Source organism: Nicotiana tabacum, chromosome 11, assembly GCF_000715075.1.
Source record: "Nicotiana tabacum cultivar K326 chromosome 11, ASM71507v2, whole genome shotgun sequence".
Taxonomy (NCBI): Eukaryota; Viridiplantae; Streptophyta; class Magnoliopsida; order Solanales; family Solanaceae; genus Nicotiana; species Nicotiana tabacum.
In genome coordinates this window covers 170,057,212-170,084,075 of record NC_134090.1, presented here as the reverse complement: position 1 = coordinate 170,084,075, position 26,864 = coordinate 170,057,212, and the positions used below count along the sequence as shown (strand labels likewise).

The 26,864-nt window shown below is 35.5% G+C and overlaps 2 protein-coding genes across 2 annotated transcripts; both read right to left on the bottom strand.

Moving 5' to 3' along the window:
- Positions 1 to 996: 996 nt before the first annotated feature.
- Positions 997 to 4,256, bottom strand: LOC107785128 (putative leucine-rich repeat receptor-like protein kinase IMK3). The gene is made up of 2 exons (XM_016606353.2): positions 2,301 to 4,256; positions 997 to 1,765 (listed from the first exon to the last, which is right to left on the bottom strand). The coding sequence occupies exons 1-2, from the start codon at positions 4,126 to 4,128 to the stop codon at positions 1,176 to 1,178; spliced, it is 2,418 nt and encodes an 805-aa protein (XP_016461839.1). The 5' UTR covers positions 4,129 to 4,256; the 3' UTR covers positions 997 to 1,175.
- Positions 4,257 to 9,419: 5,163 nt separating this feature from the next.
- On the bottom strand, positions 9,420 to 12,000 carry LOC107785129 (uncharacterized). The gene is made up of 2 exons (XM_016606354.2): positions 11,142 to 12,000; positions 9,420 to 10,211 (listed from the first exon to the last, which is right to left on the bottom strand). Exons 1-2 carry the CDS (start codon positions 11,981 to 11,983, stop codon positions 9,572 to 9,574), a joined length of 1,482 nt encoding a protein of 493 aa, XP_016461840.1. The 5' UTR covers positions 11,984 to 12,000; the 3' UTR covers positions 9,420 to 9,571.
- Positions 12,001 to 26,864: the final 14,864 nt, after the last annotated feature.

The following is a 26,864-nucleotide window of genomic DNA, read 5'->3' as shown; positions in this document are numbered from 1 at the left end:
GAGACAGGGGACCACAAGGGGGTTCATTTGAATTCCCTTCGGCTATAGACAAGTTCAAAAATTATTTTAAACCTATGTATATAAGTAATATTGAATTTCCTTGGCTTTTTGATACACATACTTCTTTATATTTTGAATCATCGTAGCGAAGACAAGTTCAAAAATTATTTTAAACCTATGTATATAAGTAATATTGAATTTCCTTGGCTTTTTGATACACATACTTCTTTATATTTTGAATCATCGTAGCGAATATCTTCGCTCCGACACTGATCGGAAGATGATTGGATTTGACTATCTAGCAAATTGGATTCAGAATATCAAATCATTGGATACAGAGTGTCACTGTACCAACTATTATCAATTGACACAAACTTAGCACAAAATATGTACTGATATTTTTTGTTTCCTCTTATTCCTTTGCTACAGGTAAATGCAATATGGGTTCCATAGGTTCAGTTGATGTTAGTTGAAACCCAACATCATTTCCACATGTCCTAATGAGTGTTTGTGAAATATCACTAAAATTTGTATGACACAAAATTCTAAATTAAGTTGTAAGAACATAAAGGTTTGACGCCATCAAGTTTAAATGCCATTAACGGTTTTACGTTCTGTAAAACAGTGGCCTAGCTGTCAATTCAGAACCTTATCATGAACTTGAAACAAAACAATAATCGTTTCCGCGGAAATAAACTTTGAGCCAAGTACCAAGCCTAACTAGTAAAATTTAAGAACACCAATATACCCAATGTAATCCCACATAGTGGGGTCTGTGGAGGGTACGCAGACTTTATCCCTACCTCGTGGAGATAGAGAGGTTGTTTCCAATAAACCCTCGGCAATAAAATTTAAGAACTAATTCTGCAGATAGTTCTCCACCTGGCCATCTAGCTTATATGGGCTGGAATTTAAGTCAATGAATAGATGTTTTTCAGTATCTCTGAATGAAGTGAAAGAAAACTCAATCTCAGATTTTGTTCTTTGGAACAAAAGGGACGGAATTTAGAAGGATTCCATTATGCTCAAACTCCCAAAACAATGTAGCACACTTGTGACTTGTATTTGCAGACACTTCGAACAGACTTAACACTCTAGCAATGAAATTCAAGAATGAAAGAATTATGGCAACTAACTCCTAACATCTCAAAATACTTGATCAAAAAACTAAGTCTTTAGTCACTTGCCGAGGGAGCTGCAGCTTCAGGTCTAATTTCTTCAAGTTGTTGGAGAACTTGCTGAGTTTCAGGTCGAGCTGATGGCGAGGGATCAACACAGTGCAAAGCCAATTTCAGTGTATTTAACAATTCATCACCAATTATAGATGTATCCCTCATTAGTTCCAAATCAAACACTTCACTCGTTCCCTCCTCTTTCACAATCGATGCCACTTTTCTAGGCAAATCCACGCCATTGAGTATTGCCTCTCCTGGAGATTTACCAGTTAGAAGTTCAAGTATAATGACTCCAAGACTGTAGACATCCGTCTTCACGTTGGCTTTCTTGAGCTTAGTAAGTTCAGGTGCGCGATAGCCAAGTGCTCCTGCTGTTGCAATTACGTTTGCATTTGCAGCAGCAGTCACAAGGCGCGAAAGGCCATAATCTGCAATTTTTGCATTTGAGTTTTCATCAAATAGAACATTGCTCGAGGTAAGGTTCCCGTGAATGATGTTGGCATTAGTGTGAAGGTACAACAATCCCCTCGTTGTCCCTTTTGCTATTCTCATCCTCATTGGCCAATCAATTGGTGTATCCGGGCTGCAAGCTGCAATGAAATCAATAAGCCATATTATCTCCTCCATACCAATTCTCTATCCTTTTTTACATCATTTTTCGCGGACTCTCCAAAATGTTGTCGCACCCATGTCGGATCCTCCAAAAACACACAACTTTTGGAGGATCCGAATCACACCCTAAGACATTATCGAAGAATCTGAGCAACATAGATTCTATCACCAATAAGATCATTCTATACAACATTCTCAATATTAAAAAGGAAACTCAAATATTCAAAATCAATGGAGCTTTCATGAGACGGAGATGGTATTCGATTCTCAAAAAATAAAAGGCAACCCGGTGCATTAAGCTCCTGCTATGCGCGGGGTACGGGGAAGGGCTGGACTACAAAAGTCTATTATACGCAGCCTTACCCTGCATTTCTGCAAGAGGCTGTTTCCACAGCTCGAACCCGTGACCTCCTGTTTACATGGCAGCAACTTTACCAGTTACGCCAAAGCTCCCTTCAATTCTCAAAAAATAAAAGAAAAAGAATGTTAAATGGAAATCTGTTTTCTACTTACCATGAAGAAAAGTTGCTAGACTTCCTTTAGGCATGAAGTCAAAAACAAGAAGTTTCTCTCCTTTTGTACCTAAGTAATAAGCCCTAAGAGCCAAAAGATTTGGATGCCTCATCTTTCCAAGAACATTGACTTCTCTCTCAAATTCCCTCTGACCTTTTGTGATCTTTTCTCTCAATCTTCTAACAGCAACTTGATTTCCATTTTCTAATGTTGCCTTATATACTGTACCATAAGTACTCTTTCCTAATATATCCGCAGTAGCACAAAGCAAATCATCTGCACTAAACATCACAGGTCCACCAAAATGTACAAGTTTTCCTCCATTTTCTCCTCCTGCTTCGACTTCTCCGGCTGTTAGAGGAACACCCTTTACACCACTAGTCTTTCCTCCTTTGGCCGACGCTCTTTTCTTGATCAAACAGCAGAGGAGAATGCAACAAAGTAGAAACAAAATTATGATAAGAGCTCCTACTACTATAAGAATAATGTCCTTAACACTTAGTTTGCTACCTCGTGTGATCGGAGAAGGCGTTTTAGGACACGGGGTTGAAGCATTATAGCCATATAGCTGAGGATTACCAACAAACACGCTCGAATTGAATTTCTGAGCAAGAAGACTAGGAACAGGACCAGAAAGATTGTTATATGAAACATTGAAGGAACTAAGATTTGGTAAATCACCAAGAGACATTGGTATTTCTCCACTAAACTGATTATTCCTTAGGTTAAGAACTGACAACTTTTGCAATTTGTTTATATCTAATGGTATTTGACTATCAAGATTGTTACTTTCCAAATTGAGTAGCACAAGAGAGGATAGACTAAAGAGGCTTTTGGGCAAACTTCCATTAATAGCATTATAAGAAAAATCAAGAAACCTAAGCCTACTCAACCTTCCAATATCATTAGGAATAACACCAATAATATGATTATGACTAATTGAAACCTCAAGAAGTTCACTCAACTTACTAAAAGAAACAGGAATACCACCAGATAATGAATTATGATCAAGATTCAGAGACTGTAAATGAAAATTATTATTCCCATTTCCACCCCAAGAATCTGGAATAGAACCAGAAAGATTGTTATATTGTAAATCAAGAAAAACAATAGAACTGGATTGAGTAAAACTTAGTGGGATTTCACCAGACAAAGAGTTATAACTTAAATTAAGCCTATAAAGCTTCGTTGAATTAATAAGACTAGTTGGTATTATCCCAGATAAAGAATTATTACTAAGTTCAAGTGTTTGAAGAAGTGGACACAAACCAAGTGAAGCAGGAATAGAACCAGAAAACCTGTTATTATAAAGTTGAACACCTCTTAAATTTGGTAAAAATCCTAAAGAAATAGGAATTGAACCAGATATTTCATTATCATGGAGACTAAGTTTTCTGAGAGCTTGAAACTGACCAATTTTTTCACTTAGTCTACCACTTAATCCTTTTAATGGAATCTTGATTACAATAACTTGACCTTGAGCACATTTAATACCAACCCAACTTCCACTACAAGCTCCAAATCCAGTATCATTCCAACTTTTTAAGTACCCTTTTGGATCAACTAATTCTTGTTTTAAAGCTTGTAGTGCTTGATAATCTGCTTGAGTGATAATTATACCATCCCAATCTTGGCCTAAAACTAACTGAGTTCTTGAAATTATCAGCTGAAAGAAGAAGAAAATTTGGAAAAATGGAAACAGCTTTGTCTTCCATTTTGCCTTGTTTTCAGAAATGTTGTGTCTATCAGCTCCTTGTTGGGATAAAAACATGAAAAATCTAAAAGGGTATGGGTGAAAACTACTAAAATCTTGATCTTGATATTTCATGACTACTAATATTATTTCTTAAGAACACAGTCTGAGAAGAATTGCCTTTTACATGCCTCACTTCTTTCTCTCTCAATTAAAATTGGATAGGGATGGATGTGATTTAGTGGTCGATGTAGTAGGTCAAATCTTAGAGAGGTAAAAATATTTGGTTATTTCTTTTCATCTATCCATACTTTGGTGTACAATCTTTTTTTGGTTTCTCATCCGGTATCTGATTCTCGTATTTGAGCCCGATTATATTCAGATTCACGCCACATAGGGACCCATACGGGGAAAATGCTCCCTACCAAAAAAAATTCATACTCATAGCTCAAACTCGAGACTTCTGGTTAAGGGAAGAACAGTTCTATCTATTATACCACATCTTTTGGTGGTGTACAAAGTTATTTATGTGCTTGTGCTAGTGGGAGATATTTCTTCCGTTTCAGTTTAGATGATATAGTTTAAAGAAAAAAAAAGAATACTTTTAAAATATGTAATCCTAAAAGCTTAAAAGGTAAAAACTTTATGGAATCACGATTTTGTGTGATTATAAAAGCTTCTAATTAAGTTAAATTATTTCCAAATATAAAACAGTGTCATTCTTTTTGGAATGGATTAATAAGAAAAGTGCATCATTTAAATTGTAACAGGTGGAGTAACAAATATCCGTGAAATTATGGAAGATAAGGGGCTAACCTACATTATCCGAAGGGTGATCAATCGATCATCCTTCGTCAAAAAATTACATTATATTTGGATAAAATATTAAATTTTAAAAGTATACAACATATATTAAACACCTTTATCGGAAAATTTTATTCATTTCTTTCAAGTTTGAACACCCTTACAAAAATTTCTAACTTCGCCATAATTAAAGATAATAAGTATCGTAAAATTAACGGAGATGCGCTCAAACAAATCGGAATATTATTATTATAAAAAAAAGTTAAAATTGGATAGGGACAATCTTGTACACACACCACAAGAAAGGGCTTTGTATGTAGCAATAAGTGCGAGGGAGAAGGTGCTGAGGTTCCTAGGGGAAAGCACGTGAAGAGGAGCACATAGTGCTAAAATGGAGGAATCCTACTCAGTTTTTTCTAGGGAACAAGATAACTGTGTCTGTCAGGTATCACTATATTCTGAAGGCTGCTGCTATGTTGCACCAAAAGGCTGTTTAAGCTTATATTAGTGCTTTTACCTTTGGGATTTTACATGTGGTTTTGTGCGAAAATAACACGGATAGTTCGGTTTTCGGATCAGTAGTTGAAAAATAGCCAAGCTTTTATAAAGTCATTAAAAAATAGTCATTATATTGCTACAATACGAAAAGTTATGCGGGAGATTGATGTACATGTGTATCAACTTCCAGCATATTATGGTGACACTCCAGCACACAAAAAGTTCCAACATAATATACCGGAGATTGGAGCACCTGTTTATGAACTTCTAACATATTATACTGAAACTCCAGTATATTATGCTGAAAATTGACATGTAAAAAATTCGAACTCCAGTATATTATGCTGGAATATTTTTTGAATTTTGAACAATATTTTTGTTCAAATTTATCTTTACATGAAAAGTGGCTAAATTTCGATTACGTTTGAAACTATGGCTAAATTTTCAATTATTACTTGTAAATTTTGCTATTTTGGAATTTCACCCTGATTCTGTGGATAGTAAAAATTTCTTGGGCAGTGTATTTTTGGATGCTCCCATTTAATTTATAGCCAGTTTTTCCGAAAGATTTAACTTATAGCCAGTATAGAATTTCAGATTAAGCTGCCTCTTTAGTCATTGTACAGTAGTCTATTTTGAACCTATTGTACAACAATTGAAGTATAATGCTTGAAGAAGTAGGTCTTGAATTTCATGGGCAGCCTATTTGGATGCTCCTATTTAATATATAGCCACCAAAAGATTGAACTGCTAGCCAATGTAGACAAATTTCAAACAAAATTGTTCCTCCTTAGTTATTGTACAGTAGTTTATTTTGAACCTATTGTACCACAACTGAAGTATGATGTTTGAAGGAGTGGTCTAGTAGCGTGTTTGGCCAAGTTTCTTTTTGAGGAAAGTATTTTTTTTTTTTGGCCAACAATATTTTTTTCTTAAAGCTAAGGACCAAGCTTTTAGAAGGAAAAAACGCTTTTGAGTAAAAGTATAAGTAGTTTTGAGAAACAGAAAAAATAGCTTCTTCCCAAAAACACTTTCTGAAAAACAATTTTGAGAAAAATACATTTTAATTTTTTTTAAAACTTGGTCAAACACGATTTGCTATTCAAAAGTGGTTTTCAAATTAATTAGCTGAACACAAAACCGCTTCTCACCAAAAGTAATTTTTTGAAAAGCATTTTTAAAAAATACTTTTCAAAATAACCCGATTTAGAAGTTTGGCCAAAAAAGCTATTAAGTGGTTATTGTAGGAAAACCTTGGAAACATTTCCCTCAAGTTTCGGACGAGTCAAGTAAGTCCAGGAAGAGTGAATCGTTGAATAGGGGGAAGTAATATCACGTCAAACCTAGCCCTTGCTTTATTTAAACAACTAAGATAAGGTCTAAGACCGTCTCTTCTTTTTCGTATCCTCATTTCTCTTTTTTCGGATACTTAAGCTTCTAATGCTATGGAACCAGCTTTTCGATCCCAATCAATCAATTAAAATTAACGTGCCTCATCATTGATTGTTACTTGTTATAACGAAATATTGTTATAAAAAAGCACAATATTATATAAGATAACGTGATAATCGATTCTACAAAAAAAAAAAAAATGTTACAATGAAATGCCATTATAAAGGATGGATATTATATAAAGGTTAGACTATAAGCACTTATTGCCAACCTAGAAAGAATTTACCCAAGTAGCATCACTATTTCATTGTCCTTATCTTGTTGATTTACCATTGTGCCCCTAAAAGTGCATAGGATGTTTAATTAAGAGTTTAAGAGGTATGACCTAATCTTGCCTCGAGTCCAGGGGAGTCGCATTTGGTCATCCAAGGTTACCTTTGAATTGATTTTTTCAATATTCTATTCGCCATTTCGCCTTGAACTATGTGACTTGGATGGATAATTAAAAAACTAGGTAATTTAGAATTATAGTTGTACTTATAATTTAAAAGAATAGAGATAAACATAAATTTTTAAATTTATTCATTATATATTATACAAAAGAATCGCTTTATTACATGGAAAGTATGAACTTTCACTTAAACATGCTTTTTTAGCGCCAGAAATTATTTATATTCGATAGTCGAAAAAGTATATAAAATTTATATAAGTTTTGTATATAACATATAAAATATATATATATATTATTTTTTCCAGCTATTATTTTGAGAGCGGTTATACAATATCATTTTCCCTTTAAGGATAACCTTTGTTCATCAATTTTCTTTCGGATCTTTACACAAATAGCCGGTCATATTCATTATTTATTTTTTCTAGTCATATACATAGTTTATGCATTAATTATACATAATTATACATATATAATACATAAACTATGTATATATTATATTTTCACCGGCTATTTTTAGTTTAAGTTGTTGGGTGGGCAGGTATTTGGGTTAATTCTTCATTTTCTTTTCCCTGCTAAAGGATCCCGCCTGAGGTGTTGGGGCAAATTCAGATTTTAAATTAAATGAGTTTAATTTTTGAGGTTCTTAACTCTAAATTTATTATACATTTAATATTTATGGATTTAGGCATTAATATTTATTTATATTGTTGTCGTTTCATAATTATATTTATATTTTGTGTAAAAAATAATGGGTTCAGTTAAACTCGTAAAAACTATGCTACATCCGCTATTGTTGAGTGTTTACATCAATCCATACTACTTTATCATTATTAAGTAATAAATGAAGACGAGAATACAACAACAACAACAACTCAGTAAATGAAGACAAGAATATGCGTTAATAAAGTATAATTTAGTAATAATTATATTTTTGAACGCATATGCCATGTTTTTATTGGATTGATATAAATATTAAGTGCCAATAAATTAGCCGCAAAGGTAAAAAAAAGGCTATTCATTTACATTATGTTACTGCTTTTGATTGAGACGTGAGATGCGGTCCATAGACAAAGAAGCACCCATCGACTTCAATAAGCTAAGCTTTGCCATATACTACATTGGAGTCAGTGGCGGACCCATGATTTTTATCAAGCGGGTTCAAAAAACACATTAGAGGTCATATGTGACTAGCTAGTTTCAAACTCAAGACCTTGTGGAAAATTTGAACCCTCTTTACCAACAGGCTAGGCATTTTACTTGTTTCAAGTGAGTTCAAAATTATATTTATACCTTTAATTGTCTGAAAACAGCAAAAATATACCTATATATACAGTGTTATTTTTCGATGAAGCGGGTTCATATGAACCCACTTGACTCCACGTGGGTCCGCCCCTGGCCATATACTACAGGAGGACCATTTCTAGTTCTAAATTTTCAATATGGTGTTGCTCTTTCATATACTAGCCATTCATGGACCACAAAAACTGGCCATATATGCAACAATGCTGGCTTTATTGAGCCATTGGATGGTGGCAGTGGGCGCGCTCACACTTCTTGGACCATAGACTAAATATGGACAAGGGCAAAGCTAGAGTTTAGGTTACTTACCTCGGCAAAATCTAGTAGTTTTGGTTCAAAATTTGTATTTATCTTTAAAAATTTATTAAATATATATAAATTATTTAATTTAGAACTCAGTAACTTAATAGACTAGAATCTCAAACTCACAAGTTTCAAATCACCTCGCCTCCAATTACAGATCTCTCTCTATATATATGTATACTAATAACAGCTCGAAGTACCTTACTAGGGAAAAACTTACTATTTTGTAGCATGTTATACTAGACATCATCTTTTTTATATATATGAAGGAAAATAATTTTATTGATGAATATTTGTAGGTATAATTTTATTTGTTCTCTTGATACTTCTTCGAGATTGTTCCCCATGAATCGAGGGTTGAATCAACATATTTCTCAAACATTAGTTTTGTAAAGACATTATTTGATGTTTTTATCTCTATGTGAATATTCCAAGTTTATGAAATTTGTGAGATAATCTCCTAATGAAACTTCCAAGAGTTTATGGAAATTTCGAGATTAGACATAATCTATTTACAACAACAACAACAAAAACCTAATAGTTTTCTACAAGTAGGGTCTGAGGAGGGTAATATGTACGCAGCCTTACCCCTACCCCTAGAAGAGCAGAGAGGTTGTTTCCGATATACCTTCGGCTAGATATAATCTATTTATTTCATTAAATTGAGGAAAACTAAAAAGAAAAAAAAGTAGTTTCATATAATACAAGAATTATAATCTTAACAATTACAGCTTCATCAAAATACAGTGTGATAATTAATAAAGCAAACATACCTATGCAACACCAAACAAATACATGCTAATAATTATTACAGCAAATTAAAATATATAACTACCCAAGGTTGAGATGAAGCACTTCTTGAAATTCCAATCTTCTAGTCTCAGCATAAGAAGTAATATGTTTATTTGGCCAATAAGTTAACCAAACTCTTCCTTTCAATTCCCATTCCATTGTTTTTCCCATAGCCCTTTTATCCACTTTCCAAATAACACTTTCCCCATACTCATCTTTTGCAAAAATAACCCCTCCTTGTTTAGTAAATGGCCTATAAACACTTGAGTATCTATTCTTGAACCAAGCCTTTGGTTGTATTAATGAAAAAACAGAAGGTTTTGTTGAAAATACTTCTTTTCCATTTCCACTATCATGTAAAAACCAATTTAAATTTGCACTATTTCCATTAACTGATTGCTCAAATTTCCATGGTTTCATACTCATAGTTACTGTTTCTGAAGCTGACACTTTTAGCCCCATGTATGGATTTGGAGGATCAAATCCACCTTCAATTGATTTTTCCATTCCAATTTCTCTTAATGGATTATCTGAAGATTTTGTTACTGAGATGCTTAACACATTGGTTTGAATTGTTGGAGTTAATTGTAGTGAAATTCTTGAAGGGAAATGCTTTTCTGATATTCCAGCTCCTCTTTCTTCCATTAGTGATTCATTCACCAGCCTAATAACATCAAACCTGCTTGAAAACACAGTTCAGATCAAGTTGAAGTTTAATCTTATAGGCTTTTTTTAACTCAACATTTTGCAAATTATGGTTGTTAGGTCAAATAAGAGCATGTTTGGTTTAACTGATTAAAAGTAGTAGATAAGTATCAAGTGCTGACGTAAGTACTAAAACTAATTCTAAGAAAGTATTTATATGTAGATAAAAGTGTTGAAACTAAACGTTTAGCTGTGTGATAAAAAAGTGTTGAAAACTAAGCACTTTTTAAAGCTAAAATAACTTAAATGCTCTTGAGTTTTTCGCAAAATATAAATAGAAAAGTATCTTTCTATGAAAAGGGATAAAAGAGCACTCATGTGCACAAACCATTCCACATTTATAAAGGGTTTAGGGAAGGCCTGTACTCCAAGGAGTGTGATGTAGGCAGTCTACCCTAATGCAAACATTAATGGCTATTCCACGACTCGAACTCATAACCTATAGGTCACATGAAGATGAAACCGAGAAAAAACTAGGGGTTTTGCTTCAAAAATGATATTTTGGCGATTACAAAAAATATCAGGAATAAAATAGTAATAATAATTTTTTTCAAATCAACAGTGTTTATAAATTGAAAAGTCATATGACAGAGGACGACCAACTTATGATTTAGTGATTTGGCTTATAAACACTTGCTTATAAGCATTTTAGTGTTTACCAAATGCATAAATTAGCCAAAAAGGTAATACAGTCCAATCCTTTAATTTCTATAACAGTCATCCTTTATATTAGTACTTTACTATAATGTCCAAATTATCTTTGAAACTAACTTTTGTTATAATATATATTCTCTATAACCGCACTTTATTATGTCAACCAGAAAAGGTCGGAACAAACGACGCCTGTATAGAAAAGTTTGACTGTATAAGCTTACTCAAACATATTTTTAAAAAAAATATGTACCTGATGTTGTCAGTGTTCACCATTACTTCAATCCACTTCTCTCGAATTATAACTTTATAATTCAATTGAATCACTCCTTCAAGCTGATGAAAATTAAGAGAAAATCTCAGATTATCATCAGACAAATTACTAGTTGATGTTTCAATATCCATTGCAATAACAGGACAATACAACTGAACTTTCCAAAGCCCAACTGTTGAAAATGAATAAGAAAATAATTTGCATGGTGTTTTTATTGAATTATTTAAAGACTCTTGAATTTCCATAATCCAATTAGTTATTGCTAAATTTACTGATCTCATCCATTCCTCTTCAGAATTTGATCCCAAAATTTTAACAAGCAATTTTGATGCTTGTCTAGATTGTGGACATGAAAATTGATTTTTAAGTGTATTAATACATATAGACCTAAGATCAGTAGGAGCTTCATAAATACAAATTATAAAAGCCAAAGTAAGAAATGAGAAATTAAAAATTTCTTTAAAATAGGAATTAAAATCCATTTTTGGGATTTTTAGAAATGAGGAAGAATTTTTATTAGGACAATATTTAAGAACATCTTGAATGAAATTAATCAAGAGATTAAATACGGATTCGTTGTCTAATAATTTTGTTGAATTGGATTTAATTTTCAAGGGTTTTGAAGTCCATAGGGAAATAGGAAGATTATAATCAGCAATAATGAAAAATTGGAGATTTTTGGTTATGGAAAGTTTAAGAGAAGGTTGAGATGAACATGAAGGAGAAATGCAAATTGAAATAGAATCAGTTTTCCATTTGGAAATTGGTGGTAAATTCTGAACCCAAGAGTAAATATCAGGAAAATTGCAAGTATAAGACATTATTTGGATATGTGTATGAATTTTATGAATTTGTATGGTCCAATTCTATGTGTATTTATAGACTACAAGATTATGAAAAGCAAGATTCTTGGGGCTAAAAAAGTCAGTGGATTAGGTATATAACATGTAAAAAGGTATAACTTGAATTTACTTTTATGAATGGAATAAAGCTACCAGTTGAACAATTTGCACAAGGAAATACTTATAATGGATATGTACTATGTGTGTCAATTGGGCAGGTTGGGCCAAATTCAGGCGGGTCAAAACAGATTGAGTCAATAATTGAACGAGTCAAATAACCCATCCAAAAGTTACTTGGGCTAAGATGGGTTGGGTCAAAATGAGCTAAAATATGGATCCTTCAATTTTGGGACCAGCTGAAATATTTAAGGGATATTATCACTTTTAGCCCCGTTAGAAACTATGTATGTATGTATGTATGTATGTATGTATGTATGTATGTATGTATGTATGTATGTATGTATGTATGTATGTATGTATATATATATATATATATATATATATATATATATATATATATATATATATATACATATACATACATACAAAAATTTACAAATTTTATATATTTTTTCGGCTATTATTTTTACATTGGCTATACAATATCATTTTTCAAATATTTTTAGGGAGAACTAATAGAAGTTTTGGACTTTCAAGAAATTTGTTTACAGATTAATCTCTGAAAGAATTCTGAAGATGTTATAAACTTCTTCTTTTTTTCTTGTTGTTTTTGGCATAATTAGTTATAATTTAGACTTTGTGGCAATTTGGAACTTGCACTTAACTAATTTGTAGGTTTAATTAGCATATTACTTGCACTTAGAGGTGGCAAAATGGTTAAAAAAAAAATAGTTAACCTCTCATATTATCCACTAAAAATGGATTGGATAATGAACTTTTTAAAAATGGGTCAAATATGGATAAGAACCATATTATCCTTTTAGAAAATGGATAACCAATGGGTAATCAATGGATAATCAATGGATCTAACTTTTACATTTGTAAAGCCTCAAATTGGGGGTTCCTCAAGTTAGGGAGACTAAAAATTCTCCCAAAAGTGATCATATGCAAGAAGTCATGGATAATATGGTTACCCATATTATCTGCCGGCTAACCTGTTTTTTATCCGTATTAAATATAAGTTGGGTCGGATAATTTATCCGTTTTTAGTACCCGTTTTTAACCCGAACCATATCTGACCTGACCCGATCCAATCCGACAGAACCGTTTGCCACTCCTACCTGCACTTAACTAAATGTGTTGCTACAATCATTGGATCATTGGCTCAAAACATATAAGGACTTTTTTCTAGGTCTCAATCATCATACTATTCCCTTAAAAAAGGTTTTCTACGTCGCAATAGTTATACTATTCTTTTCGGAGGCGGAGTCAGAATCTAAAGTTAATGGGTTCGAGATTTTATTCCTTCTAAGTTATATATTGAGTTTTAAATTAATAATTTATATATATTCAATAAATTTTTAAAGACAAATACATAATTTGAAGCAAAGTTACTGAGTTCGGCCGAACCCGTATCCGAAACTCTAACTCTACCCATGGTTCCTACTGTCATATTCTATGTGGCACACTTTCCCTTATATTTTGTTCCATAAAATATGATACCTTTTTACTTTGGAAAAGAATTGAACTTTAAACTTTTTATTTATCCTTAATGACATGTCCTTGTAGTCACATAAATTAAATCTTATGACATGTTAAGTGGGCGATTGGACATAAGAATTGTGAAATTCCTGGGAAAAGTGATTTTTTTTTAAAATCATAATAGTATTTAAAAATTAGAGCTGTATTTGGAAATAAATACAATTTGGAGTTGTTTTTGAATTTTTGTGAGTAATTTGAAGTGAAAATTTTGGAAAATAACTTTTCGGATGTTTTCAAATTTTCGAAAAATTCTTAAATTCAACTTCAAGTGAAATTTGAATTTTTTTTGGCCAAACATTGTTTCCGAAAAAAGTGAATTTTTTTCCAAAAAGAGTGAATCTTATTTTTTTTATGGTCAAACGGACCCTTAAGATTACAAGTATTTTTGGATTTGATAGGTTACTGTGATGGTCTACTTTTTGTGCATTGCCAATATACCATAAAAGAAATTATTCTCTTAAAAGTTTCCTAAGAAAGAGAGGGATGTGTGTGGCGAAGGAGAACAAATTATAGACTTTGTTGCCAGATGCTTTACAACATTGGAAATGCTTGGGCTCTCTCCATGAGTCGCCATATTCGACCTTATCTACATTTATATTAGAGATTGATATATAAATAGCCGGTCAGATTTAATATTTATTTTTTCTTGTCGGTATACATAAATTAGTCAGTTATTTTTACCTATATTAGATATTCGTCAGCTATTTTTACTTATATTATATATTTGCTGGTCATTTTTAATTTAATATGTTAGGTGGACGGCGTTTTAGGTTAATTCTTTTTTATATTATAGTGTCTCTTATATAATCAAAAAGTAATTCATCACCAAATATTGTCAATATTTTTATTAAGGAATGTTAAAATATAAAAAAAATTAAATATACCGAAAAGCCAATGAGATTTAACTTATAGTAAATATATACTAAAAATAAATTTTTTACCTAACAATATAGTATAATTTTTCGACGAAGTGATACTTAGGGTTTAATTCAAGCAAAATTTTCTTCTTTGTTTTTCTTATACCGAGAACGCATAGCAACAAACGAATGCTTAGACAGAATGTCCCTTTTCTTTTTTCTTTTTTTTTTTGGTGTGTGTTTAGCCACAAGATATTTGTAATTCACTGACCTGACCAATTTAAGCCATATTCGTATTGGGTAGTTCCACTAAGAAATACTAAAATTTTATCAAAAAATTCTTCATGACTTAAACCCGAAACTTCTATTTCAGAGTGGAGGAATAGCCCCAACTATCATTAGTGAGCATATTTGATGAGCATAAAAGGCAAACTTTAAGATCTCTTCTTCTTCATTTCTTTCCTTCAACTACTTTTGCATTGAAAATTGTTCTTATTCTTTAGCTGCATTATTAAACGTAAAGAATCTAGGCTTATGCATGATATAGGTTAATCTTTTTATCCTAGAGAGGAAGAGAGAATTAAGCAGAAGAATGTGAGTGGTTCCGTGCCAAACTACTATAAGAACCCGGGGCGGACCTAGAGTGCCGGAAGCGGGTTCGGCCGAATCCAATAATTTTGATTTGAATCTTGTATTTGTCGTTAAAAAATTCATTAAGTATATATAAATTATTAATTTAGAATGCAGCAACTTTAAACTATTAGAATTTAAACTCATAAGCCTGAAATTCTGGCTCCGCCTCTGATAAGAACTCTACCTAATTAAGGTTTTACTTAATTAAGGTTTTACTTAACAAGAAATCTTATGTGTTGAGGTTCACAATAAATGTTTATTAAGCTAAAACACTTGAACTTGGGTTACTTGAAAGAACCATATTCTCAAAGACTTTTCAACCTCGAATAAATCAATTTGTGATCAACGAAACCTTGACTTAAACAGTATTTGCAAAAGTTTTGTGCTCAACTTATCTAAAAATTTAAACAGTTAGCAATATCACACTTTTGTTTAATTTTTATTTGGGTACTTACTTATATTTTCGATACACTCTTCACGTGCCAAGCATGTTGAAATTCTTTAATACGATGTCGACGTGTGTCTCTATCTTATTTGAAAACTTAAACATGTTTGAGAAAGCATAAATTAATTTACTTAATTAAAGGATTCTCTCTCTCAATGACCATAGAAACCACTTCTACTGACATCCAAACAACTTCCCAAATTCCTCCAAAACCATCAGACATCATAGCTAACAATGCCATCAATGGGATTCAAGGGCCAATACTGAACCTCTTCGGGGATTCCCCTCCTTCAAAGACAAACTACTCACAGATACAAACTCTACACAACATAGCAGTTCACTTTGAAGCCTTCCCAAACAACCATACTGACCAAGGAGCGCAATCATCAGAGCCTATGGACTACAGTACGCGTGACATGGATACATTAAATGAAGGCTATAAGGTTAGTCTATCATCTGAAAATTTGCAGCGCATTTACCATCCTTGGAGACACTCGGTCATCATAAAGCTCATGAAAAAGCGTATTATGCACCATTATCTAAGGAGGAAAGTCCAAGAACAATGAAAAATCATTGAAAACTTCACATTAATTGACTTAGGTGCATATTATTACATTGCTAAGTTCACAAAAGATGAAAATCTAGCCAAAGTCTTGCATCAAGGTCCGTAGTTTATCAATGGACATTTCCTCTCTGTACAAAAGTGGGAGTCAAACTTTGTGGCATCTGAAGCTAAGCCCCTTTATACAGCCATCTAGGTTCATTTACCACATCTTCCAACAGAGTTCTATGATGGTGTGGTCCTTCAAAAAATAGGGAACACAATTGGAAGATTATTAAGGGTTGATGCATGTACATCGGCCACCCTAAGAGGCCGCTATGCTAGGATTTGTGTGAAAATTCCCATGGACCAACCAGTAAAATCATTTATTTTTATTGGATTGCACAAGCAGTCCATTCAATACGAAGGAGAAAACTTTCTATGTAAGAAGTGTGGCAGACTTGACATACAATTCTACACTGTCCTTATTCTATATCAGTGAAAGTTCCAAACGATCATGAAATGCAGAGTTCCCAGGTAATGCAACAACATCCAAGTGGTGAAGAATGGGAAACAATATCCCTTAACAAGTCCAAAAATAGAGGCACACAATCAAAATCAATTGCATTAAACGATTCAGCAACCCCAGGTATTAACATAAAGATCTTCAATGCAGATACAGGTAAGTTCCTCCAAACTCAGAAATTAAAGTTTGTTGAAAAAGGCCTTAAGGATAAGTCCCTAAAAATTAATGATTTTAATAATAATTCTATCGTTATTAACAATGCCAACCCTCTTCCCACTAGTAACAAATTCCACTCCTTATTAAACCCGCCTACAGTTTCTACTAATGACTCCAATCCAAAGGCTTTTGAGGTAGTATCTGACCAATGCATTGAAGATAAGTTTAGCACCCCTAGCTCTATTAGTCTACATGTGGAAAACACTACTAACCCAGGCCCCTATATGTTATAATCATTAGCTAAGATAAAGATTAATAATAATAATCTATCGGTAGCTAATAATTTTAGAGATAACTAACATGCAAATACAACCTGCCATCTAAACCAATCAAAAGGCCAGGAATGATCCACCATACCAATATTCATCCACCCCCATTAGGTACAGCTCTGCCCAACCCAAACACATCCCCTCAACACCTGTCCAATAACATACTAGAAACTGAACAAATGGAATTAACCCTAGAAAATGTGGCAACTACAATATCTTCAGTCGAATCCCTTACGCTTCCCCACTCTTCTCTCATGCATGTAGAACCTACCCCTATAAAGTTGTCTATTGCCCCACCCACAATCAAGTACACAGATAGCACAATCCAATCTATAAGTCCTAAAGAGTCTCAAGATGCCGAGACTGCCTTACTCACTGAGAAGAAGAAACAGACTGATTCAAGTCATTTGCCAAACACCACGAACAACCATGAACAACCTTCCTTTCTTCCCTCCCCACTTACCAAACCCAACGATCTACTACACATCGCCACCACTACCCCCAAACTACCAACCCGTATCTTGGATAGAAGCAGAGCTAATGGGCTTTGCGATCTCATTTAACATGGAAATCAATGACCAGGACATTGTCATAGTGATCCAAAATACTTCATACCTGGCGCAACTTATATGGAAGGAGTGAGATCAGCCATGAACAACTTCATGATTCAAACATGGATCAACAATGTGCTACAGCCTCTTGCACCAACTATGAATCACAATCTACTCCAAGCCATGCAAAACCACTGGAACCTTCCCCCACGAGCGAATCCTCAGATCCAAGTATCCCGCCCTCTAGACCTTCCCTTCTTCCTACCAGAGGAGATTTCCCAAATCAACCCCATCCTCATCCCATGGGACACCCATGTAAACCAAACTCATCCCAATATCCCAAACCAACTGGAGGACAATCTACCTCCCAACGAACAAGGTCAGGCAGGAAACCCAATGGAGAAGGAGGAAGAGTTGGAACCCCTAAATATGGAACTGAGTATGGAATTTGCAAACCGAAACGAGGTAAAAATACTACGCTTCAAAGAGAACTTGAGCAAGAGGTTCATATTCAACTGTCCTTCCTCAATGTACAAATGCTCTAGGGACATAAGACCACCAAGGGACCCGACAGTGGGCTCTCTTGTAGTGATCTTAGTTCCCTGTAGTACGACGAACCCCAATTCCACTTTGGAGGCAATGATCACCTCGAACCACCAAGACCCAATAAGGATGAATAAAGCCACTAGCATCATCTTCTGGAATGTGCGTGGAGCTAACAATGATGAGTTCCGTCGAAATTTTAGGGAACTCATTGATACTCACAAACCTTGCTTAATAGTACTGCTTGAAACTAGGATGACCTCCTATGTAACCCTGCTCAATGACTTTAATTTCACGGAGATGATCGAGGTGCCAGCTGAAGGTCAATCTAGAGGTTTAGTTGTTCTCTACGATCACAAAGTTGTCACTGTTAATAACTTCACTAGGAGGGGGGCCAGGAAATCCACGCTATGATAGAGGTAATCCCCTTCCGTTTTAGTTGGCTCCTTAGCACAATCTATGCTAGTACTACTATCTATGATAGAGAATTTATGTGTCATTGCTTAGAAGATATTGCTAATAATTTTAATAGAGCTTGGTTAATAGAAGGAGATTTAAATGATATAACCATGTCATCCGAAAAATTTGGAGGTAGGAAGGTTAGTCACTCTAAAACTACTAGGATTTGGAATCATATTAACAATTATAAACTAATCGATTTAGGCTACTAGGGTTGTAAGTATACATGGTCAAACCATAGAAATAGAAGCAAATGATTAATTATGGAAAGATTGGATAGATTTCTAGATAATAAAAATTGGTTAAGCCTCTTCCCGGGCTCCTCAATAACCCATTTGCCTAAAACCTACTCGGACCATAACCCTCTACTACTAAAACTTAATTCTTTCTCTCGTCCTCCTCACAAAAACCCTTTAGGTTAGAGAATATTTGGTGTACACATCCCGATTTTATCAACATAGTCTACTCAACCTGGGTAAATAACAACCTTCATTCGGCCACACACAATTTTGTCCTAAACATAACTGACTGGAGCAAAAGTACATTTGGGGATATCTTTAAAAAAAGAAAAATCTTGGGTAGACTATATGGAATCCAATGCTCCCCTTATTATGCAACTATCACTTTCCTTCAAAACCTTGAAGTATCCTTACAAAAAAAATAACAATAATTACTTAAAATTAGAGGAAGATTACTGGAAGCTTAGATCAAGAGTCTCTTGGCGTAACGGTGGTGATGCAAATACTAGATTTTTTCACACTTGTGCATTTAATAGAAGAAGGAGGAACCAGTAGCTAATTTAGGGAATTGGATCGGCAATTACAATGAAATCCTGCTCCATGCACAAAATTACTTTGAAGAAGTTTTCACTACTTCCCACTATCATTCTAATATATCTAACCCTCCGGAATGCTTTGACCACTTAGACCTATCTTCATTAGACAGACCCCTCAATGATAGTGAGATCTACAAAGCTTTATTTTCTTTTAAACCTATAAAGCTCTGGGTCCGGATGGATTTCATCTCTTTTTCTACCAAAAATATTGGAAAATAGTTGGCTCTAGTGCTATTTGTAAGCACGTGATTTTTGCTTTACGGACAATCACTCCAAAAGAAAACAAAAATAGTGACCAGTGACCTCGCTGTACAAATTTCCAATTTTTTCATGACATGTGCTGCTAGTCATTTGTGGTTCGGCCCGTGTTGCAATTAATCTTACAAAAAACACAAAAAATAAAGAACGCCGTGTGTAATCAGGCCGTAGTCCGGTTTTAAGAGAAAATTCACAAAAATATGCAGCTTTTACTCTAGGCTGTGATTTAACCATTTTTAAAATTCTAATATGTGTGTTTATTGTTGTAGGTGTTACCCAATATGTGTGTAAGTTTATTTTAATTATTTGCATTGTTTTTAGGAATTTTTGGTTAATTTGTTGAAATTAAAAAGGGAAAGGAAAATCGGTTTGGACCCCAAATGAGGCCCAAAGCCAATGCAAGACTAAGCCCAACCCAGGCTGCCCCAGCAGGACCCCAAACGACATCGTATCAATACCCCTGTTGGAACCGTTGATCTGATTCAAACGGACGGTCTTGATCAGACTACTCATTTACATAAACGACGCCGTTTCAGACAAGATGATCTAAGCCGTCCAACCCCATTGATCCAACGGATCCAGGCCCTCCTCTAAACCCGTCAACATGACCCGATCCATGCCTTTACCCGATCTCACCCACCATCACACCCAAACGACACCGTCTTTCCTAAGTGAATAGATCCTGGCCATAGATCTCACTTGATCCAACGGCCAGGATCTAAATCCTCAATACATATATAAACTCTCCATTACACCCCACGCCCCCAAACCAAACCCCACCTTCCCCACTGTACACCCTCGTCCCAAACACAACCCCTTCCCGTTCCAAACCCTAGCAGCCGCCCTAGTTTCCCTTTCACCAGAACACCGGCGGCATGAACGCCGATGACCATCTCTTGAACACCCTAGGACCACCTCACTGTCCTGAACATGGATCTGCTATCCATTAGCCTCGAATCACCTTCCTTCGTCTCGAATCTTCATTTGAAGATTCGAGTCGAACTCTGACCTACACCAAACCTCACCATCTTCACCCAAGACAATCCCCGAACCTCCCTTGTGACCAAACCATGTTTGGTTTGGTCCGAATCTGACCACGGAAACACGAATCCCAGATCTGCTGTTTCGAACCCTAGGGTTCTTCGTGCCTGTTCCGTGCCCGTTCCGTGCCTATTTAAACCAAGAGTTTATGGTCTAATGGCAAAACACTTCGATTAAGGGTTCCTCGTGCCTGTTCCGTGCCTGTTCCGTGCCTGTTTAAACCAAGAGTTTATGGTCAAATGGACCTTAATCGAAATGTTTCTCATTTGAGAAACACTCCGATTAAAGTCCGTTAAACCTTGAGAAGGGTTTGTTCAAACAAGTTTGATTTTTCTGATTTTTCTTTCAAAGGTTTTAAGGTAAGTTTGTCTTCTCTTCTTTATTCCAGTTCGTGTGTTTGTTAAAGGTCTATTCGTATGGCCAAACATCTTGTTCGAATTATGTTTTGAATTTTTACCAATTGTTTTCTCACACCTTGCCTGGACCTATGTTATTTGATCAAATGTTTCCTCATTCACTGATAATGCGTGTGTATGTGAACTGCATAACTTACCGAATTAAAACTGTTTGAGTAATCAATCCCCAAGTTAACCTCTGTATTGACATGTGCGATCGGACCCCTTGCTGATACTGTTTGATTCTAATCCTTGGCTTTGATTGTGTATGTTATGATTAATATAGTCGAGTCGATATATGTCGTCAATTAGTTTCAGTCATTGATGGTAACAAATTGATTCGTGTTGTTTATTTCTGCTGTGATCGTATTTGAATCCCATTAGGAACTGAATTGTATTGCCTATTGATTTTGTTCAATTTGAATTAAAGAACATCTAGGGGGAAGGTTATAATGGCAGTTCAGACTTTGATTTTAAATAGATGCCATGTTTATTTGGTTTAGACCGTGGGCAGCATGTGTATGGTTAGCTTTAAGGAATTAAAATAATTGGACAGCATGTGCTGTCAGATTATATTCCTGCTGCCCATACTTTGGTTAAATAAACAAGAGATTAGGACACTTTAACAACAAAAAGAGAGAGGGGCTGTCAGGGATTTCATGGGAGTTTTGTTATTTAAAATAAGTGAGTGGAAAAACAACAGGGAGGGGGAATTTTGAGTTGTCAAACAGACTGTAAAGTGTTAAGGTTAGGCTATAAAATAGGCAGACCTTCCATTAGAAGGGGGGTTCATTTTTTGAGTCTTGAAAGATTCTGTGAGTAAGAAAACTGAAAAAGGAAAAACAGAAATAAATTTCAGAACACTGTGAATGAGTATTGTCTAAAAGAAACTGTGTAAGAGTCCAAGTTGATCAGGTTGTCTTTGTGGTTTTGCTTTTTGTCGTTTGCCAAGTTTTCTTGTGGTCATTGGATTTCTGTTGCTGTTACATTCAACATTCTGGGCTGTTGTTTCCTAGTCTGTTTTTTCTGGGATTGTTTATTTGTTGCTTGACTCCTTGCTGAGCTTCATCATTGTTGGCTGGTTGTTGTTGCTGTGTTGTTGCTGTGAATCTGCTGTTGCTGTTGTTTGCTGTGTACTACTCAGCTGATCATTTTCCTTCTTCTTTTGTTCCTCTATACCAGGTACACAAATATACTACCACTGTAACTTGAAAGGTTTGAGCATGAATGTAAAAGAGAGGATCTGCAGATGTTTATATATATACATAGACTATTATGTTAGGCCTCATATAATGTATAATAGTTTACATTTTTGTTTTGGATACTAGAGATAGTCCTCATGCCTAATAAATGTCAATGTATGGTAGTTGAATGTTAGACTGTGTATATAGGTGGGTGATAAAAGTATGCCCAATGCAGTAGGTTGTATCTTAAATTTAGTTTAATGGTGTAGTATAAATCTGTAATGTATGCCAAGCATGAAAATCGTACACTACTAGTTAAGTTCCTTCCCTTCTGATAAACTGCTTCATATAACTGGTAAACCATGTTTTAAGACAAAGAACACAGAGCTTGCAATCTCAACCTCACGAAGGTCGAGCCCAGGTTGAAACGGACCAAGCAGGCCGCATCGAACAAACCATGGCCCAGGTCTGGTCTATCACGCATGGGCTGGATTTGGGCCCTTAATTTTTGCTTGGCTGACTGTGTACGTGGCCGTGCTTCTGATTTTTTGCAAGCACCCGAAATTCTGTATAGATAACTTGCAAGCATGTAATTAATTAGGGCTACCTACTGTTTTTAATTAGTAGAGACAAACGCGACAAGAAACGTAGTTGCTATAGGATATCCTTTTAAAATAAGGACGAGATGAGCCTCGACAAAAATAAAGAAAAAATGCACAAATTGCGGGTCCCTCGTTAAATGTATATATATTGAAGCATTCAGTCCCTAAGGTGGGTCGTTTAGCACATCTCACGACCTCCCGGAATAATAACGCGATAGCCTCTTTAAGCGCATATTTAATAATTTTACCTTCTTAAATTCGGGTGCGCATTTATGTGACCCAAATCCAAATCTCGACGGATTCGAAATGTGTTTCTAATCACGGGTACATTGATTGTGACGTGGTTCGAGATGCATGTCCATGACGTCGCAAATTCCTTTTAAAAGTAGAACGAGACGAGCCTCGACAAACAAAATGTACACAGCTGCAGGGCCCTCTAGATGTATGTATATAGCAAAGTATTTAGAACTCGGGACAGGCCGTTTAGCTAATTTTATGGCCTTCCCCAAAATAACAAGACGCTAGTTGCGTTAGGCACGCTTTTAATAATTTATCTTCCTAAACTCGGGTGCACATTTATGTGACTCAAATCCCAATCCCAACAGAGTTGAAATGTAGCTCTAACCACGGGTACATTGATTGTAATGTGGTTCGAGACGTGTTTCCACGATGTTGCAATTCTTGATAAAAAATAACAGTAAAGGATAAAAGCGGTTAAAAGTTAAATCTTGCACATAAGTTTACATTTGTATAAAATCAGATAATCAAGCCGAATATAACAGTTGAGCGACCGTGCTAGAACCACGGAACTCGGGAATGCCTAACACCTTCTCCCGGGTTAACAGAATTCCTTATCCGGATTTCTGGTACGCAGACTGTAATATGGAGTCATTCTTTTCCTCGATTCGGGATTAAAATTGGTGACTTGGGACACCCTAAATCTCCCAAGTGGCGACTCTGAAATAATTAAACCAATCCCGTTTCGATTGTCCTTTAATTGGAAAAAACTCCCTTGCGCCCACGTGGGTGCGGAAAAAGGAGGTGTGACAGCTCTGGCGACTCTGCTGGGGACTTCAAAGTGATAACCCAGAACCACTGGTTCAGGGTTCAAGAATTCAAGCTTAAAATAACTGTTATAGTTGGCTTTATTTATTATATGATTTTTACATGATATATGCTTAATGTGCTAAATGATGCTTTTACCGCTTTAATATTATCTGAATTGTGTATATAAAACTGCTACGAAAACCTTCTTTCTGAGTCTTCTAAATTTATGGTGTACACGTGCGCGTGACCCACCTTTCTGTTAAAGTCATACCAAATAAGACGAAATTGGGACAAGTAACTAGGCCGGGTAGACTTTCGTTCTCCCGGTACGTTGCCCCCACTTCGGCTCAAACTGTCCGTTTGGGTAAGCCAGGTTTAGAACAATATGCCTCAGGTTTGTACCTAGAATAACTCAGCCATGTACCAGATCCCTAGTAGGAACGTTTATTTGCATCATGTGCATTTGACTTAGGGGACTCAACACAGGGGTTGGGTCTGTCTAGGACAGGTGAACCCGAAATAAAAAGACCATCCTGATGCATCCTACTTGCTACTTGTGCATTCATTTGCCTCGAACATGCTTGTTGACCAGCTTAAATAAAATCATGGCAAGAACCGAGGAATAAAATGGGTTGTTTAAAATATTAAAGGGCTATTTTTCAAAATAAAATTAAAAAAAAAATAATATAGTTTCAAATCTTGAAACAAAGGTATTTAATCTTGAAAGGTATTTAATCTTGAAAATAGTTTGGAAAATTCCCAAAATAGTTTTTGAAAATAGTTTTAATTGAAAATGATTAGAGTATATTTTCAAAATGAGTCTTGACTTTATTAAATTAAATTTCAGATACAAAATGAGCACCACACAAAACCCCTCATCCACAAATACAGAAGAGTTTCTATTCCAGCTTCAAATGTGGTGGTGTGAATTAGGCGAAGATGGTCAAAAGTGGGTCATCAAGCATTTGGGAAATCTCCCGGATATTATGAAAGTTAAACCCCGTGATGATCTGATTGCGACATTAGTAACTTTTTGGGACCCTGTTCACAATGTCTTTCATTTCTCTGACTTCGAGCTCACTCCTACATTAGAGGAGATAGCTGGATATGTTGGTTTTGATGGAAGTTTAAGGAATCAAAGCTTGATATTCACAAAGGCTCCCTCGGTACATCGATTCTTCGGCCTTCTGAACATCAGCAGTCAAATCAGGAAAAACAATGTCATCAATGGATGTTGTTCTTTCAACTTTTTGTATTCAAGGTTCGGAAAGTCAGATGGGTTCGAAATTCATGAGAAAGGCCTTACTAACAAGCAAGACAAAGACGCATGGCAGGTTCACCGTCGCTTCGCCTTCATGGTGGCTTTTCTAGGAATCATGGTCTTCCCAAACAAAGAATGAACAATCGATATTCGCACCGCAAAAGTTGTGCAAATCCTCACCACCAAGGAAAACCACACCCTTGTCCCCATCATTCTCTCAGACATTTATCGGGCTTTGACTTTATGTAAAGCAGGAGCGAAAGTCTTTGAAGGATGCAAAATTTTGTTGCAAATGTGGGTGATTGAACATCTCCAACAACAGCCCAAGATCATACAGTATGGGCCAAGCAACGATAATTACATCGAGGGTTATGAGGAAAGAGTGAAAAATTATCAAGTTCCAGAAGGGATAGAAGCATGGGTATCTCATCTAAGGGCTTTAACGGCAGATCAAATTGAATGGACTTTGGGATGGCTCCCGATGAGGGAAGTGATACATATGTCAACCTCAAATAGTTATCTGCTACTATTGGGATTGAGAAGCATCCAGCCGTATGCGCCATTGAGAGTCCTAAGACAACTAGGGAGATATCAAGTAGTTCCTGATGATGAAGATTTGAGTACGCAAGAAATCGAATTACACCCAGAGGCCACTATTCCTGAGGCTCTACTTCAGCAGATGTGAAATGGATGTCGATACTTGAAAAGCGGTACTCAAGTCCCAGACACTACAAAGGGTGAGATAAATCCTGGATATGCAAGGTGGTTCGAGAAACGGTCTCGCGTGGATGATGTACCAGAACCTGAGCTAAGAAGGCCAACCAAAAGACCCCATATTCAAAATTTTAATGATAAAATCCAAGAGCGGTTGATCTGGGGAGAAAAAGAAAAGGGGTACAAAGCAACTATCCATGCCCTAAAGGAAAATCTAAGGAACCTCAGTCTGGAGAAAGATTTGCAAGCACAAGAAGCTGAAGGCGAGAAGAAGAGTCTAGCCTGTGAGAATGAAAGTCTTCATGCTCGATTTCTGAGAATGAAAAAGGCTTCTGAAACGCCAATGAGGAATTGGAAGGATCAAAAAACCATCGCCAATCTTTTTGAAAGAATGCAAGATTATGATTCCATTCTTGCTGCAAATGAAAGGGCGTTGAGCAAAGCAAAAGAAAGGATCCAACAATTAAACGAAGAAGCCAGATCTGATAAGGAACGCCAAGATAGGCAATCCGAGAAAGACAAGGCACAATTCAAGAAGGAAAAAGACCATTGGATACGATCAGAAGACCAACTTCGTGCACAACTAGAAGAGGCAAGAAGGTACAGAGAGCATCAACAAGCGGACATTGACAGAGAAAGAGCGTAGGCGAGATTAGAACAGGCCAGACTCCGAGATCTATTAGAGTCAGCCCTAGATCGTGAAGACCGCATCAGAGATATAGCCACCACTCGCCAACAGCAATTGCAGAATCAAGGCCAACATCTCCAAGATTTCAGGGCACAGATCCACAACTTGGCGGTCTACACCTCTCAAAGTTATG

Excerpts from the sequence above, each read along its gene's own strand:
- LOC107785128 (XM_016606353.2), bottom strand. The coding sequence starts at position 4,128 with ATGAAATATCAAGATCAAGATTTTAGTAGTTTTCACCCATACCCTTTT. Across the intron at positions 1,766-2,300 it reads TCTAGCAACTTTTCTTCATG|CTTGCAGCCCGGATACACCA; the intron begins GTAAGTAGAAAA and ends ATTTCATTGCAG.
- LOC107785129 (XM_016606354.2), bottom strand. The coding sequence starts at position 11,983 with ATGTCTTATACTTGCAATTTTCCTGATATTTACTCTTGGGTTCAGAAT. Across the intron at positions 10,212-11,141 it reads GTGAACACTGACAACATCAG|GTTTGATGTTATTAGGCTGG; the intron begins GTACATATTTTT and ends GTTTTCAAGCAG.